This window comes from Amia ocellicauda, chromosome 10 (assembly GCF_036373705.1).
Source record: "Amia ocellicauda isolate fAmiCal2 chromosome 10, fAmiCal2.hap1, whole genome shotgun sequence".
NCBI classification, from domain to species: Eukaryota; Metazoa; Chordata; class Actinopteri; order Amiiformes; family Amiidae; genus Amia; species Amia ocellicauda.
The window spans coordinates 3,480,237-3,497,697 of NC_089859.1; the positions used below are offsets into that span (position 1 = coordinate 3,480,237).

Below are 17,461 nucleotides of genomic sequence, written 5' to 3' on the forward strand. Positions count from 1 at the left end.
TTGTGTAATATGTTATGATGCATTATTACACTCATGATAAAGGTAGTGTATGGGGTTTGGGCTCACAGTGTGGAGAGTTATTAAGACTGGTGCAGTGGGACAGGTCCCTCGGGTAAACAGTGACACGTTCAGTGCGTCAGGGAAAGACTTTCAATTGTGGAAGTTAGTACAGCTGGCTCAGATCTTTACTTTGCTGTGTGACATGTTTATTCCTGGGGGGAGATCACCTGAAGGAGCGCAACGTCTCACTGCGTTAAGTGAGAGCAGTGTGGACTCGCTGCGTTACCTGTGTACAGGTCCCTTTCACCTCCATTTGACGCCTAAACACAGCTCCACAAAGTGACAGTCTTTACAGATTGCAGTTTGTTTCCTGCTTCCTAGCTCGGAGGCAGGGAGTGACATCCTCAGCTCCTGCTTTCTTTACTTTCACAGACGACTGGATTTAGTGGCACAGTGTCTTGACCTACTTTATATCAGACAACGTCTTTAAACGACAGCTTCCCTTCAGTTTGACTGTCCATAAATCTCTCTAAACGTCTTTGGAAAGCTACTCAAAAGCCATTACCAGTTGGGGCAGGTGGTGCTTTGGACAATGCAGTCTAATTGTACAGAGCAAGTGAGAGTTTATCTGTGGAAACCTTCCTGTCGATCCGCTGAGTAAATACAGCTTCCCATAGTGAAGTAAAGTGTCAAGAACAGTTTAGAATAGATTTTATACATATATTACACTATTCCATGTCTGGGGAAATGTATTGAAACACATTTTGACAACATAATGAAATAGATTACAATACATATATATATTTAAATATATTGAGAAATATTGTGTCCCCTTCCTCTCTGCGTCCCCTTCTCCAGCCTGTCTGTGCTGTTTGTACCTGTGACTCAGGGTAAATCCTCTGCAGCCAGACCTGTGTCTTCCTCTCCGCTCAGACGCCACTAGATGGTGCCGCTTCTCTTCATTGTTTTATATTGTTTACATTCACATAGCTGTTCTGTTTTGTATAAGTTTCACCATTCGTCACTGTTGTATATTATTATTATTATTATTATTATTATTATTATTATTATTATTATTATTATTCATAGATTCATATTTTGGACACCTCCCTGTGTTTTCCCAGCAGTGGGGTCCTGAGATGACAACTGCACAACTGTTGCCTGGTTTGTCTGATTCATTGAGGATTCATTACAGAGCAGAGTACAGCATTCAAATCATTGCAGTGCTGTTGTGATGTTTTTTGCTCCTGTTTGCCCCCGCTCGACCCGGCTGTAGGCAGACATGGGCAGCCAGGGGGCGCACTACCAGGGTACCCCCTTTGTAGCCTGTGAAGGGAGTGTGTATAAAACCATACAACCTACTGAACCCCGCAAACAACAGCAATGCAGTTTTAAAGGTTTAATTGAGAAGTTAATAAAAGAGTAATCAAACCACCTTTCAGACTTTCTTAAATAATGCAAACCCAAGCGAATTATGTTCCTAAATGACAACGCGCTAATTGCATTGCTATGCAAGCTCAACAACTCACACTACAATGACTGCCAAAGCTCTTGTCCCCTCATATGCAGTGTAACTAGGCCCCCTGCCAGAGCAATAGAGACAGGCTGTGGGTGGGCTTCCCTGTCAGGGTTCATCCGCGTCAGCCGCTCTCTGGGCTGCGTGTGTTTACTGGGAGCGCACCAGCAGTCAGGGTTTCTATTTCTCGGCAGATGTTCGGATGTGGGTTGATGGGAAGCTCAGATAAGTGAAACTTCATAGCATGGAGACACAGTGAATACTAATGTTACTCCAGGTATCTCCTTCAGTTAAACCTTATCTGTCTGAAAACAAGAGCAAACGACTACAATGTGTGTGTGGATGCTCTCTCTCTCTCTCTCTCTCTCTCTCTCTCTCTCTCTCTCTCCCTCTCTCCCTCTCTCTCTCTCTCTCAGTTGGCCTTTTCATTCATTATTCCCATTTATTTATTGAAAATTTAAATTCCTGTATTATCAAATATTATTGAATTAATATGGCATAACAGAAGGTCAGCATCAGCAGCTCAGAGACGCCCGGCTCTCAGTCTCAGGGGCTTGAGACGCGCGAGGGAAGTGAAACATTGAACATAAGAGCACAAGAAAGTGTCCAGTGGAGAGGAGGCCATTCGCCCCATCGTGCTCATTTGGTGTCCATTAATAACTAAGTGATCAAGGATCCTATCCAGTCTGTTTTTGAATGCCATTGTCATAGTTTGCTAAATAGGCGATAGTATGAATGTATTACAGGGCTGAGAAGATGCAATCATACTATGCTCCTGTATCCCACCACTGCTTTAAGGCTGCAAGGTGAGGTACTGGTCTAGGTCTGGGTCCTAAGGAGACTGGTGGGCTCAATCAACAGAAATAAACCTCATCCACCCCAAGGAAGAGCAATACAATATATTTTCTGTAATTTGCTTTATGTAAAGAGATTATTTCATTAAATAAATACATTGTTATTTCTTTTCTTTCTTTTCCCTATTACTAATATCAATAATTTCACAACTATAACAGCTTTTTTTTGGCCAGCTATTTTGCCAGCAGCCTGAGACCATCTGACCTCTGCGCCATGGACAACACCAGGCCGCACTCGTGGGTTCCCCGCTGCTCTACAGGGCGGTCCGAGCCTTCGCACTCGAAGCAGGCCTCTACAAAGCCACGCTGGTCTCCTGGGCAGATCTCATCCGGCTACAGATGGGCTTGTAAAATAGATTTTCCTCCTGAAACCCACAGAAATATCTGGGCTAACGCTACACACGTTTGCCTCACAAATACGCAGAAAGATGTCTCCTGGATGGCTGTGAGTCGTTGTCTCCCCACTTGAGTGTTCATGTACAGAAGGGGTTTAGCCCTGTTTGACACTTGCCCCTACAAGGGCTGCCTGGGAAGGGAGACAGAGGCTCATATTTCTAAGGACTGGGCTCCTGTTTTCTCCCTTCCTCCACAGGTTTGCTCTTCCTGCCCAGCAGATCATGTATGGACGCATACCACCGCACGCAGGGGCATGAACCTGGAGAAAGACCATGTCAATCTGAAGATCCATCAGAGGGGCAAGGAGGAAGCCTTTAACAACTGGGAGTTTAAAATCCCATGATGGGATGCCACCTAGATACTCCCCTGCTGGAGCCCAAGTGCTTTGAATTGGTGATGATTCTTAATTATTATCTGATTCCTTAGTAGACACCCTTATCCAACATATTTTTACATGTGTACCCATTCTACAGTTGGGCATTTACTGGAGCAATCTAGGTAAAGTACCTTGCTTAAGGGTGCAACAGCAGTGCCCCGACCTGGGGAGTGAACCCACAACCGTGCACTCCGGAGTCCAGAGCCCTGACCACTACTGCACACTGCACTGTGAAAGCAAGCCAAGACTTTTTTTAAGGTGAAGAAGAGTCAATCACCTGACCTGAATCCAACTGAGTAGCATTTCACTTGCTAAAGGCAAAACTGAAGTCAAAATGCCCCAAGAACAAGCAGGACTAAAGACACTGCAGTGCAGGCCTGGCAGAGCATCACCAGGGAAGAAACCCAGCATCTGCTGATGTCTATGGGTTCAGACTTCAGGCAGTCATTGAGTGCAAAGGATTTGCAACTAAGTATTGAAACTCACAATTTAATTCATGATTATGTTAGTTTGTCCAAATACTTTTGGGCCCCTAAAATTGTGGGGACAACATATAACAATGGCTGTAATTCCTACACCATTCACCCAATTTGGATGTAACTACCCTCTAATTAAAGATGAAAGTCTGCACTTAAATAACATCTTGATCGTTTCCTTTCAAATCCATTGTGGTGGCGTACAGAGCCAAAATGATGACAGTTGTGTCACTGTCCAAATATTTAGGGACCTAACTGTACATGAGGAACGGAAAAGGTGTTCCTTCACCGAGGGGTGTCCAGCTATTTTGGATGACGTGGAACCCTAGTTGATGAGGGGGGTGTGATGGAAACAACAGCACTGCAACTTTTTTCCAGCTCTTCTCAAATCTCTCCGGGCGACACCAGGACAGCGCCTTCCTCCAACTGAACAACACAAACACAAATCTGTCTCACCGCCTCCCCTCCTCTCAACCCACTAATTACAGGCTTTCAATTAGTGATCATCTCGAAGTGTTAACGTTAATCACCTTCAGCCAGAGCTATTGTTTGAAACCCACCTCCGCCCCTTTAATCAACATTAATAATTGCTGTACGCTACTCTGGGAGAGAAACAGGGATGATTGGGGGCTCCTGGCATTATATATACTCTCTGTACATTATCCTAAGCTGTAATACAGACACACAAAGTATAGACACGTGTGCACTCAGTGTGATTTATACATGTTGGCAGGGCTGATGAACATGATTTCCTGTCTGATCTGTCTCGGCGGTGGACGGCCGTCTGTCATTAACCTTTGCTAACCTGTGCCAGGATGTAATGACGACCCATAATGCTTCCTCCCCACGATGTCCCTTTAAAACCTCGGCAGTGAGTCACAGAGCAGCGCTAGTGGCTCCTGTTTAACATTCACGAGCAGATCATGCGTTACAGGTGGCAAACAGCAGCGCTGCGGCTCTCACTAAGGGCTCTTAGGGGGTTTGTGCAATTACTCACTTCAGCCTGAACCTGAAGGTCATACTCTTTCATTTTGTATGTTTTTTGTATTGTTGTCTGTCAGGCCAAAGTTGTTTTTTGTTCATCGTGAAATAGGATGAAATATCAAGCATAAACAAAAGGAGATAATCATCACACATTTCATCAGCATATGTATTGAAAGCTTCATTGTGTGGGGATTACCTATTAATGCATCTTAGTGCACAGCGCTTCTGTTCACATGTGTTCACCTGTGCGACACTGTTTTCCAAGGTAACAATATTAACAGAATACACAACTAAGTCAATCACACATGAAACAAAGGCTCAGAGAATGGGGTTATTGTGTCTATATTGTTCAAATGCAATCATGGAAAGCATTCACAGATATCTGGGCCCACACGGAAGAGCTCACGTCAGAGTAACAGCTGTAGTGGAGCTGCGGTATTGTTTTGTTGCAGCACAGTCAATCTACAATGCATTGAGTGCAGACACTAAATATGTAGGTACTTTTCAAAGCATGGGATTGTGTGTCTGACAGTTTTATTTAGACTCCATTCGGGCAGATTCGAGTTGAGCAAGCGAGCAATTCAAGAAGTGTTTTAATTTTCTTTTTATGAGCTACTGTGAGCTACTCCACTGATACTGACTCTGCACCGTGTTGCAAGGCTGAAATGTAAAAGCAATAACAGCTCGGCCCATTCACCACAGGTCCTGACACAGAGAGGAAAGAGGATTTTCTGTCTTGCGGTTCATGCTGGTTAAAAGCACGGCCCCTTTCTCTTTAAGGTGATGGATCTTGAACAATAACAAGCCTAACTGCTCACCAGATACGAGGGCCGGAAAATAAATGTCATGAATCGGTAGAAACTCCTGAGCAGGCACAATCCTTCTTATTGCTGAATGTGAAATACGCCGCTGTGTTTATTGAAGGACGCGAGGCATCCACAGCACTTACAGAAAGAAATGACCGAATAAAACAATAAAAAAGGAAAACATGCTGATAGCAGCAAAAACAGAAAATATGACAGAAAGAAATATGATCGGCACAAAAAATACAATCATCTAGTGTAACAGATCCTCCATTAGAGCGATTGGTGAGGCGCAGTGGACAGCACTCAGAGCGCTGTGATTTAAGTATATCTCACTAATCACACTGGAATATCTTCCTCATGCATCTAGAGGTTGTTTCTTTATATATAATGCAGGAACTCAGTTTGAAGCCGTACTTGTATCTGTCGTTCTTTAGCAATACATTATACATTGAAAATATTTTGCTCTAGTAAAAGTCTCGTGACACAGAGGGCTGCAGACTATAAGCTTTGAATTTAATGTCTTACGGTTGAACAGGTGACATGAGACTTTAGTTTTAATGAAAGAATGTGGAAACATGGGGGAGGCTTTTGTTAAAGCAGGGGTCTGAAAAAAGACTGAAGAGATCTCAATCTGTGTCTCCCAGATATAATGAAGTCCTGTTTGGTGCAAAAAATAAGTAACTATACTTACCAAGTCCCACAAAATATGAAAAGCTGTTTGGTGCTTGTTGATTCATATTAACACACTGTGTAAGATACTTCAGATTCATGGATTAAATCAAACTAAATTAAAGCAGGTCCAGAACGGATCCAAAATGCACCGAACGATTCTGATATGAATCAACTGCCACAGTCTCTTTCCACTCAGACACGAGAGACGCATCCGTGAGTCAAAGCACTGAAGATGCGATGACATTCGACTCAGTATGGACTTCCTCCGGCAGCATTCAAACACAGAGTAGCAATCAGACAGATAGGCGCTCAATATACCTGTGTGTGGCTCACGTCAGTCATGTGTAAAAAGATCATTCCGATCCGATAGGGTCATTATATTGAATTTTATATGACAATATGGGCCCCTGCAATTAATTATATCAAGTCTAGATGACAAGACAAATTGAGATCTTCATTTAATCTGTTTAGAGAAAATATTGTAGAGGATAAATGCATTGTTGTGCTTTGTGGAGTAACAATTAATCATAATCATGTATCATTTATCACAGTATGCTTCAAATTGCACAGTCCAGTGAATAAATGCAGTGTCTGCATATTACTCCTGAATTTAGCACTTTTAGCGGTTAAGCAAATAAATGTGTTATTATTATTATTATTATTATTATTATTATTATTATTATTATTATTATTTATTTTTTATTTTTTTATTTCTTGGCAGACACACGTATCCAGGGCGACTTACAACATAAGTGCAAAAAGTTACATCACAAAATCCAGGAACAACATATATTGAAGGTGTTGACCCAGCTAACCCAAATAGAATTGTCCAATAATGTTATACGATTACACGTATTTAACTGCATTCAAGAGAAAACATTCTCACAATTATTGCACAGTGAATAAAACACTCAAGTAAAATTAGAAAAATAATATTCACAAATACAGTATACTGTATTATAAGCATACAGAATAATACAATTTTAGTGGATACGTCTTGAAGTTCCAGAGATGGACGTTTGAAATGTTAAGACCACGTTTCTGTGCATCAATTAGGGAACATGAATGACAGTGTGTGCTTGAGGTAATGTGTTTAATCTAAATAATCTAAACCTTTACAGCCTTGGCAGAATGAGATGTCCACTGCGCTGTGAGTGTGACAGGGAAGACGCTTGGTGGACACGTTTTAGGACCCAGGTTTGGGAACAGACTCAAAGACACTGCAAAGACCAACTACAATTCTGCAAGGCTCTGTTTTGTTCTTCTATAAAAGCCAACACATGGTTTGGACTTGGTGAGACTGATGATCATAAAGCAGGTGAATGTGCATCAGATAGATTAAATACAGACCAAGACAGAAAACCAGGAGCTGTTGTTCAGTGTTGAACAACACCCAAGCGCCGGGGTTTGGAAGGCCGAGTGTGAAGCGGATGCTGGACGGAGACTTGGCCTCGCTGGCTTCACGCTCAGCAGGATGTGACTGGAGCTTTACGCGCTCTTCCGAGCCTCCAGCCAGGCGCATAAATATCACTTAATCAATGCTGGCAAATGATCTATAAACAAAAGGCATACCATTTTCTTTGTGTGTGAGTCCTTTGTCATTTCGAGTGCATTTTAAGCACAACACCAGCCTGGAAACGCTAAATCTCGATGCATTCACTGCCTCTGTTCTATAGCTGTATCACTGTACATACAAACAGCCTGTGCCATGTAAACACAGTCAAGTGGACCCTTGCAAATGTACCGTTAATGAAATAAACAGTTCACATCTAATGCATAATGTGCACTAGTTGTTGTAAAAACAAAAATTGAAAATGTAAAAAATAATGTGATATATTGTAAGTCACCCTGGAGAAGGGTGTCTGCTAAGAAGTCAAAATAATAAATCAATATCATCTTCCTCCAGGTTTCTGGGCTCAGCCGTGTCACAGTCTGCTACAGGGGACAAGAGCTGTGTTAACTACATGGACACAACACTGTCCACTGCGCTGTCTGCAGAGCTGTAAATACAATGTCCCGCCAGGACTGTCCCAGCCCGGTGTGTGTGAAACTAAGGGTTTCTTTATGAGAACAGCACTAATATGTACAGATGCGCACTGAGCCTTATTGATCTCCATTGACATCATAATCGGACAGGAGACGTAGTAGTGTATTGATCCAATGCATTTCTCATGCAGCGATTTAATCGTAACATAAAAAACGAGCAATCGTCTTTACGTCCGCGTCGTGAGCACGTAGCACGCAAGCTGTGCGTCAGATTGAGCGCGTCCTGCGCAATAACGAGCGAGCACATGGACCTTCACTGGCACTGTGCGCCAAATGGCCATCACACTGCGCCACCATGAAGGCTTTCTGAGGAAGATTGCGCAGTCCGCAGACACAGTGGTAGCGATGCGCAGGCGGGGGCACAACCTGAGCAGATCTGATTGGAAATATGAAGACATGTCTCACTGAGGCAGCGACGTGCTGTCGTGTGGGAATCGCTCTGCGTACGAGCCCGTTACACACGGCAGGACAGCATGTTTACTTGTGTAGTTTGCATGACGGACAGCATGTTTAGCTGTGTAGTTTGCATGACGGACAGCATGTTTAGCTGTGTAGTTTGCATGACGGACAGCATGTTTAGCTGTGTAGTTTGCATGACGGACAGCATGTTTAGCTGTGTAGTTTGCATGGCGGACAGCATGTTTAGCTGTGTAGTTTGCATGACGGACAGCATGTTTAACTGTAGTTTGCATGGCGGACAGCATGTTTAGCTGTGTAGTTTGCATGACGGACAGCATGTTTAGCTGTGTAGTTTGCATGACGGACAGCATGTTTAGCTGTGTAGTTTGCATGGCGGACAGCATGTTTAGCTGTGTAGTTTGCATGGCGGACAGCATGTTTAGCTGTGTAGTTTGCATGGCGGACAGCATGTTTAGCTGTGTAGTTTGCATGACGGACAGCATGTTTAACTGTAGTTTGCATGGCGGACAGCATGTTTAGCTGTGTAGTTTGCATGACGGACAGCATGTTTAGCTGTGTAGTTTGCATGACGGACAGCATGTTTAGCTGTGTAGTTTGCATGGCGGACAGCATGTTTAGCTGTGTAGTTTCATGAGGGAACTCGTGAGTAGCGCAGGCGGTGGCGCTTGCGCAGTGCATGGCGCTGCACACGGACCTGAGGTTGCAGCTGCTCTGCTGTTCCTGTGTCTCTGTGTTGCTGCCGCACCGTCATCACTGCTGTGTGTAAGTGAACTGCCACGGTGTCGCCCGTTCATGTGGCGGTTCATATTGACAGACAGGCCTCGATCACTTTCGGCCACCTCGACCAGCGGGTGTAATTTTGCTCCCGGCCCAAGACGCACATATGAGTAAGGTATGAGTAAGGGGCCCAGGACGCACATGTGAGTAAGGTATGAGTAAGGGGCCCAGGACGCATATGTGAGTAAGGTACGAGTAAGGGGCCCTGGACCGGAAGCGTGCTTTCCGGGACACCCGAGCAGTCACGCGTAACCATGGCTACATGGCGTTCTTTCGGCGCTGTGACGTCACAGTGGATCGAGAGAGAGTTTGGCTCTCCTTGCGACAAGCCCGCAGTTCCTGAGCCGCTCTTCAAGAGACCGGACGACCTCTCCAGTGCGAGCCTAGACGTGTGCGGCAGTAAGAGACAGAGGGACAGAGAGAGAGCAGGACTCGGAGGACGTATAGTAAGTTAAAGTGATTCCTTGTATTGATCAGTGGTTTGTAAATATAAATGTTACTCCTTTAGTGGTGGAGTGGTGAGCGCCACCCAGAGGGGGGTGTGTGTGTCATGTCCAGTGTTCAATTCTTTAATTATTTCTCTACCCCTGCCCTCCCCTTCATAGCAGGACTCTGACCAGAGTCTCCTGTGTGAAACCTGTTCAGCGAGAAAAAGTATCTGGACATTTTCATTGTAATGTCCTTTTGCTTTTGCCCAATAGGTATTCTTACTGATCCCCAGAGAAGATGAGAATTTATTCCATCTTGCCCGCGGTGGTGCCTGCAGCGGCGGTGTTCGTGGCCTGGTGGTGGTGTAGGCCACGTAACCAGGGGCCCGCTAGCGAAGACAGCGCCTCAATTGTGGATCAGAGCTCCTCCCAGGTGCAGGACAGTGCCGGAGAGGAGGACGGTGCCGGAGAGGATCTGAGCGAGACGTGTAGCCTCCCTGCCTCTTCCAATGAAGACAGGAACTTAATTGTGGAGCAGAGGTGCTCCCAGGTGGAGGACGGTGCCGGAGAGGAGGACGGTCCCGGAGAGGAGGACAGTCCCGGAGCGGGGCAGATCGAGATGCACAGCCTCTCTGCCCTCTCCAGCGGAGACACCCCCAGCATCGTGAATGAGAGCTGCTCCCAGGTGGAGGACGGTCCCGGAGAGGAGGACGGTCCCGGAGCGGGGCAGATCGAGATGCACAGCCTCTCTGCCCTCTCCAGCGGAGACACCCCCAGCATCGTGAATGAGAGCTGCTCCCAGGTGGAGGACGGTGCCAGAGAGGAGGACGGTCCCGGAGCGGGGCAGATCGAGATGCACAGCCTCTCTGCCCCCTCCAGCGGAGACACCCCTGGCATCGTGGATCAGAGCTCCCTGGACATGTGGCAGGTGTGTTTAGCCTTTCAGGGACCTGACAGTTGTCCTGTCAGTGTGTTTGGCTCGGAGGCTTGTCCAGTCTTATATGTGTGCATGTATGTGTTTTTCTTTAAAATACTATTTGTCAGTAATAACCCTAAGGGGCAAAACTATTGTGGGGCCACGCTTGTGCTGTTGTCTTTCCTCTTCACATGAAAGTGCTCCATTTGCAGGATGCCCAGGAGGACGTTTTTGTGTCCCTGGACGACCTCGATTGTCTGGAGCAGCAGCCAGATCTGGAGCTGAAGACGGGTCCACCGCCACCAGAGATGAGGTCCTTCTGAACACTTTTAACTCCATTCCTGTGATTTTTAAGCAAGTTCTGAATGTCAATGCATGATGTAGCGAAGCAGAAACGATAGATTATTTGACCTGAATTGTGATTTATTTATGGCAAAGTTTCAGACTCTGGATTAACTCTCTCTTGCCCCCCGCTCTCTCTCCTGCAGAGGCGATCGTTGCATGGACTTCGAGTGCATGGGCCTCCTGGGGCGAGGAGGGTTCGGAAAGGTACGTCCCAGTCACCCGAGGCACCGTGGGCGCAGTGCCGGCAGCTCTAAGAGAATGTGGAGACGCTTCTGAACTGTTTCTGACCCTTTTTACCCTCAAATGTATTGAAGAATGCCCGTGTGCAGAGTGTAGATCCTGTGGCTGAGAGAGGGAGTCGCTCATCTGCACTCTGTCCTTCTCTGACAGGTGGTCCTGGCTGAGTACAAAAAGAACGGAGCGATGGTGGCAATCAAGGCCTTGAAGAAATCGGACATCGTGGCCCGTGGGCTGATTGACAGGTATGGCTTCATCCGTGTTCCAGTGACGCCTCTGGGTCTGTGTCTGCGTCTTCTGCGCCCCAGCTGTGTCTACACGTACGTTCACACGCTATCCGTCGTCTCTCCTCAGCGTCCTGTGTGAGAAGAGGATCCTGGAGGCGTTGATAAATGAGCCCTTCGTGGTCGATTACTACGGCTCCTTCCAGACGGCCCATCACGTGGCCTTCATCTTGGAGTGGGCTCCGGGGGGAGACCTGAGGCCGGGCATCTACACGGACATGTACTCCGAGCCCCGGGCCGTGTAAGTGACGCTCCGAGCCGCACGACGTGAGTACAGAAGCGGAGGACGCGCGATGTAACTGCTTCTCTTGTCGTCCGTCTCTTTTCCTGGACAGGTTCTACGCCGCCTGTGTGGTGCTCGGGCTGGAGGCGTTGCACAAACGCAACATCGTCCACAGGCAAGTCCCCGCTCGTCAGACATGCGCACGACACGCACAGTGCACGCGATGCACCGTCTCGCTGAGTTCAAACCCGTGACGCTGTGTTTTTATCGCAGGGATCTTAAGCTGGAGAATCTGCTGATGGACGCAGACGGCTACGTCAAGCTCGGAGACTTCGGCCTCTGCAGAGAAGGTGCATCAAAAAGAAACCGTATTGATTCCCTGCTCTGGCACGTCATGTCTGATTCACACCTGTCCTGCGATGCGTTTCTCACCGACTCTCCGTTTTTCTTGCCAGGGATGGGGGTCAATGATCGGGCCAGCACCATCTGTGGGACGCCCCAGTTCATGGCCCCAGAGATGCTGACCCAGCCGTCCTACACCCGGGACGTGGACTGGTGGTCCTTTGGGGTCCTGCTCTATGAGATGTTGGTCGGAAAGGTGGGTTTCAATCGCACCAGGTCCGGTTCTTGGTGGGATGGCGGTTATTGCCGCCATGAGTGTGATTTTGTGTGCTATGAGCGATCTGCTTTTATAAGCCACGTCTCGGGCGTGAACTGACCAGTTTGTGTCTCGGTATGTTGTGAGTATTCAGAGGTTCGGTCGGGAGTGTCCCTTTAATGTCCTCTCTGTGTCCCTTTGCTGTAGATTCCCTTCAACGGTCGCGATCACAAGGAGCTCACCCACAGCATTGTCCACGACATAGTCCACTACCCCCGGTTCCTGTCTGCCGAGGCCGTGTCCATCCTCTCAGGGGTCAGTATCGGCTGTTCTTTCTTGTGACGAGCTCTTGCCTGCAGTTTGTGCCTCGCTGTCCTGCTGACCAGCCGTGATGAAGGCGTGTCTCTGTGATTTAACCGTGACGGAGTTGGAGAGAGACCCCGTGCCGGTGGCAAGGCACACGCGCTCACTGGCACTGCCAACTGCGAGAACTGCTCTCTCGCAGCACGTCTGAACTGCGGGTCCGTCGATGGACAATAACGAGCCTCTCCTTGTTGTTTTCAATCCGCAGCTCCTCCAGAAAGACCCCAAGAGACGCCTGGGGGCCGGGTGGCGAGGGGCGCAGGAAGTGAAGAGGCATCCCTTCTTCGAGGTACGTGGCGCAGGCAACCGCTTCACCGCCAGGGAGTAAAATGAACACCGGGTGAATGCGGGTAGATTTAGCCAGTGGCGGGTACATCGGTCAATCTTCCCAGCCACTGTGGCGGGCAGCCAACAAGTATACGGGAACTTTTAGTTTCTCCTCGCGTATTGGTCGATATGTTTCAAAATACAAATTCTTTTGAGGTTGTAGTGTTGGTATCTTAGTTGATTTGGCAAACCGCAATATCATGTTTTTGTTTTTTAATATATGGCAGTCGGACGTATTTCACAGAGAGCAATGAAGCAGAAGTAAGGTGGTTAAGGATGTGGAAAAATAATGACTTTTAATGACTTTTCAAAGTCATAATTACTGACTTTGTAAGAACCTGGATCAGAGTGTCAATGCAACTATTATAATTCTAAAACAAAGTCCATATACGCACAGTCGGTGCAATTCTGCAGATCTGCGCATCTCTGCGGAAATCTGCACTCCAACGCGCCCCATGGCTTCCTTACAGACAAACACAAACCTGTATAATGTGTGCAGTGCAATTAAACTACCATGAATCTACAGCTGATATGTTAACCCACCAAAAAGCCAAACACCCTTCTGCAACACTAGCAATGACAGAAAAGGAAAGAGGAGCAACAAACACATCATTCATATTACAGACACAGCAAGCTGTTGCTATTTATATTTTATTTGCTGTAACTCGAGCGCACATATAGAAAAATATATTGGTCGGTCAGTTACAAATGTGACTGCAAAATATTCCTTTATAAAACAGATAGTCACAACCTTTATAGTTAATTTGAAATTGTGACAATAAAAGGTTGTGCTAATGTCGGGGAACAATATGAGAGTCTGACACGAGGTGCGTGAGAGTTGACAGCTCTGCTGTTATTATGCCATTTCCAAACGGCTTCTAATAATGTTTTTTTACGTAGATATTTATTTACCAAGGTTGTGTTAGATAACTATTCATCAACTGCATCAGTTACAAGGTATTCATTTATGGGAAACGATTTGCGATCGAGACGTGCGGAGATTCTGCTGAAGAGAAACGTGGGTTTGTTTACTGGCGTTTGCGCAGCTGCAGAGCACAGGCCTGGTACTGACCAATGGAAAGGACGTTAGGCACCATATAACACCCCTGTGTCAGTTTAGTGTGTTGATCCAGAGCCCCATTAGCTGCCATGTTATTGCATGTGATTGATGAAATGGAAAACGATGCTCCCGCACACTGTCTCTACTAGCAAGTGTTATAATTTAATCAGATGTAGTGTTTTGGTTAAAGAGCTTATAACACTTGCAAGTAGAAACTGTGTGGGAGCATGTTGTTTCTACCCAGATCCTTTCCCCTCATACGCACCTGTCTAGTCTATACAGGTGTGCGATTAGCTTCTGTTATGGTGATTGATACATGTACGCACCGTCATGCATTTCTGGTGATGTTTGCCTTTGGCTGGTAAAAATACCAAGTGGCTGGTAAGTGTTTTCCTTCTACCAGACACAGTGGCTAGTGGCCAAAAAGGTCAGTGTTATCCCCTGTTCACCGCTCTGTCCCATCCTCCCTCTCCTCTCTCTCGTTCCAGGATGTGGACTGGGCTGGGATGCAGGCGAGGACAGTGGAGCCTCCCTTTCTGCCCCCTGCCAAACGCTTCCAGGCCCTGGACCACTCCGCAAAGCCCATCCTCACGCCGCCGCCTCTCGAGGAGAGAGCACTGACTCTGGAGGAGCAGGACATCTTCAGCAGCTTCCAGTATGTGGCAGATTGGTGGTAATGTTGGTGACACCAGAACAGCAGGACATTAGAAGAGAGACAGACTGTCCCAGAGAGGGACAGAGACAGCCAGACAGACTGTCCCAGAGAGGGACATCTTCTGAACATCTCAGCACTTTTATGCCCGTCTGACTGAGCTCTCTCTCAGGAACGCATCACATCATGTGTGGCTTCAAACTCGTATCATCTCGTCACCCTGCTATCCTGCCCTACTGTAGTAGTAAGAGTAGTGTGTGTGTGACTGCGTTTCACAAGAACCCATGTCAGAGAGTGACGGTGCTGTAAACCCGTGCAGTGCTCAACACAGGGCACGTATGACCTGCTGCCCATGAGCTGAGACTGTGCCCAACACACAGCCCCTTCCCTGCTGCGTCCCGAGGGGCAGAGAGGCGCTCGTACCACAGGGCCCCTGGGACTTCATTAAAAGTGCTGTGAACGGCAGCGGTCAGGACGCAATCTGCTCAGTCAGACGGGCATAAAAGTGCTGAGATGTCCAGGAGATGTCCTGCTATAAGAGCTGCTGTCCAGGAGGCCAATCTGCGCTTTCTGCTCTAATGGACATTCCTTCAGTCCGGCTCGCACGATGAACAGCGTTGGTGGGAAGACGATCCAAACCTCCTGAGTCAACTCCGCCTACTTCACATCGGGACTTTCCTCTGAACCGAAACGGTGCATTATGGGAGTAACAGAGATTTCTCCTCCTCTATATAACGGAGAAGCTGCTCATTTCATATTCAAAGCTCTATTTAAAAAACAGATGCATTTTTTAACACGATGCACCTGGACTGTATTGGAGACGCCGGCTGAACACACACGCCTGCTGAACACACATGAGTTATGACGTCAGCAGCAATGTCCACCGGCCTGGCGAGCGCGTTACGAGTGTCTCTAGCAGTGGCTCATGAATATTCATGACACGGGCCTCAGGCTGGTTTGGTTGTGCTAGACGGGCGACAGATCGGTGGCAACTCGAAACGTGAGAGCGAGCGTGTGGGTTATAATTATTATTGCCATTTACAATGCATTGACAAGAACAGTAATACTGATGTCTCGGAAGTGTTCGGCATTTTTTGTGTTGAAACATCCTGTCTGCACTGATCAGCTTCTACAATCTAGGATGTGAGACCTTAGACAGTGTTGACTGTATCTTCCGCACACTGGTGTAAACTCTGAATCCTACATTTGTAAAATGGATTATGCCTGAACTGCACTGTATTATTATTGTATTGCACTGTATTGCACTTATTATTGCACTTGGTATTGCTCTGATAGTTTGTAAGTCGCTTTGGACAAGGGTGTCTGCAAAGAAATATTAATAATAATTGTTCAGGTAAAATGTACAGAATCTCATCCAGCGGAAAAATGAGAAAAAAGAGATTCTTCTTCTTCTTATTACTTTTCTCATTATTTATTATTATTTATTATTATTATTATTGGTTGTGTTGCCACAATTAAATGCCGAACACCTTCAGCATTACGACATACAGTACTACTTATGATAATTATAATAATTATCCACATGCTGTCTGTTCTTTTTGAATCGCCGCCAATCCGTCTCGTCTTCGATTACAAGCCCCGCCACCGCAACTCCATTACTCCCACAATGCATTGCGGCTCAAAGAAGAAAAGGGGGAGTTGACGGTCTTGTTTCAATGGAGGGTCTTTGGCGATACCCCTTGGGCTGGAGCCGGACAGAGCAAAGGCTTCTGTGCCGGAGAGAAGCAGGTACAAGTAAGCCCTCACCTGGAGCCCCTCGGCTTGGGCAACGCTGTTTATTCGGTATTGTATTTTACACTTACAAATAAAAACCATATAAATTAATACTTGTGATTCATTTTTTTTATTCCTTTAAGAAATTCTCTTTAAATCATCGAGTGAATCAAAAAAGGCAAGATCAAAAGCAAGAACATGTGAATCAGTGCATTTAAAACACTGCATATAACGAAAACTGATATTCATTTCCAAAAATGACATTCCAAACAGTCCGCTGCGTTGTGTTCGTCGGTGAACGTGTTAAACAAATCAAAACCAAAACGAAACAAAACAGTCAACACATCAGACAGCTCACAAGAACACATTCTTTAACCAGTCAAATCAAAACCATTTAAAAACGGACAATTATATGAAGAAAAGTCAGTTTTCTTCTCTAAATTCAAAACAAATACTGTAATATGAGTTTCTCTTTTTCTCTTTTGCTTGCTTGGCCAACTCAAATTCACCCCAACGTCTTTGTGAATTTTTCCACGGCCCCTTCTCCGGGTACGGCACCCCTGGAGCATGAGGTCGTGGGCCGGCCCCTCCTCTGTTCCCCGTACCTCGTCCGAGGTGGCCAGAGGAGGCGCCCTTCTGTCGTGCCGGCGGTTTCGCGATTCTTCCCCTGTCGCACCCCAGTGCAGCGCCGGTGTTCCTGGCCCTGGCTCTCCGGTCTACCCGCGCCGGCACCCGATCTAGTTCCCCCTCCAGCCGGGACTTTCTTCCTCGCGCTGTCCTTTGGCCCGGCCCCCGAGGCCCCGCTCTCCGCTCTCGCAGGCACTGGCAGGACGGGTCTGTTTGTCTTTTCAGGGGGCCGGTCCAGCACGGCGGGCCCGATGTTCCGGACTCTGCAACCCCTGCTTTCACGGGAGGAGGGAGGGGCTTCTGCCCCGGCTCCAGCACGGGGTGGGGGGTGTGGGGTGCTCGGC

The 17,461-nt window shown here is 46.9% G+C and overlaps 1 protein-coding gene across 1 annotated transcript; it reads left to right on the forward strand.

The window, feature by feature from the left end:
* The first annotated feature begins 9,130 nt into the window (after positions 1–9,130).
* LOC136759731 (serine/threonine-protein kinase N2-like) lies at positions 9,131–16,601 on the forward strand. The gene is made up of 12 exons (XM_066714734.1): positions 9,131–9,769; positions 10,025–10,679; positions 10,880–10,980; positions 11,156–11,216; positions 11,403–11,494; positions 11,604–11,774; positions 11,869–11,931; positions 12,030–12,106; positions 12,212–12,354; positions 12,562–12,669; positions 12,926–13,006; positions 14,593–16,601. Exons 2-12 carry the CDS (start codon positions 10,050–10,052, stop codon positions 14,779–14,781), a joined length of 1,716 nt encoding a protein of 571 aa, XP_066570831.1. The 5' UTR covers positions 9,131–9,769; positions 10,025–10,049; the 3' UTR covers positions 14,782–16,601.
* Positions 16,602–17,461: the final 860 nt, after the last annotated feature.

What these genes read in the sequence shown, in the direction of transcription:
- LOC136759731 (XM_066714734.1), top strand. Translation starts at nt 10,050, where the DNA reads ATGAGAATTTATTCCATCTTGCCCGCGGTGGTGCCTGCAGCGGCGGTG. An exon ending in CTTCGGCCTCTGCAGAGAAG is followed by an intron (nt 12,107 to 12,211) that starts GTGCATCAAAAA and finishes TTTTCTTGCCAG; the next exon opens with GGATGGGGGTCAATGATCGG. An exon ending in ATGAGATGTTGGTCGGAAAG is followed by an intron (nt 12,355 to 12,561) that starts GTGGGTTTCAAT and finishes CCTTTGCTGTAG; the next exon opens with ATTCCCTTCAACGGTCGCGA.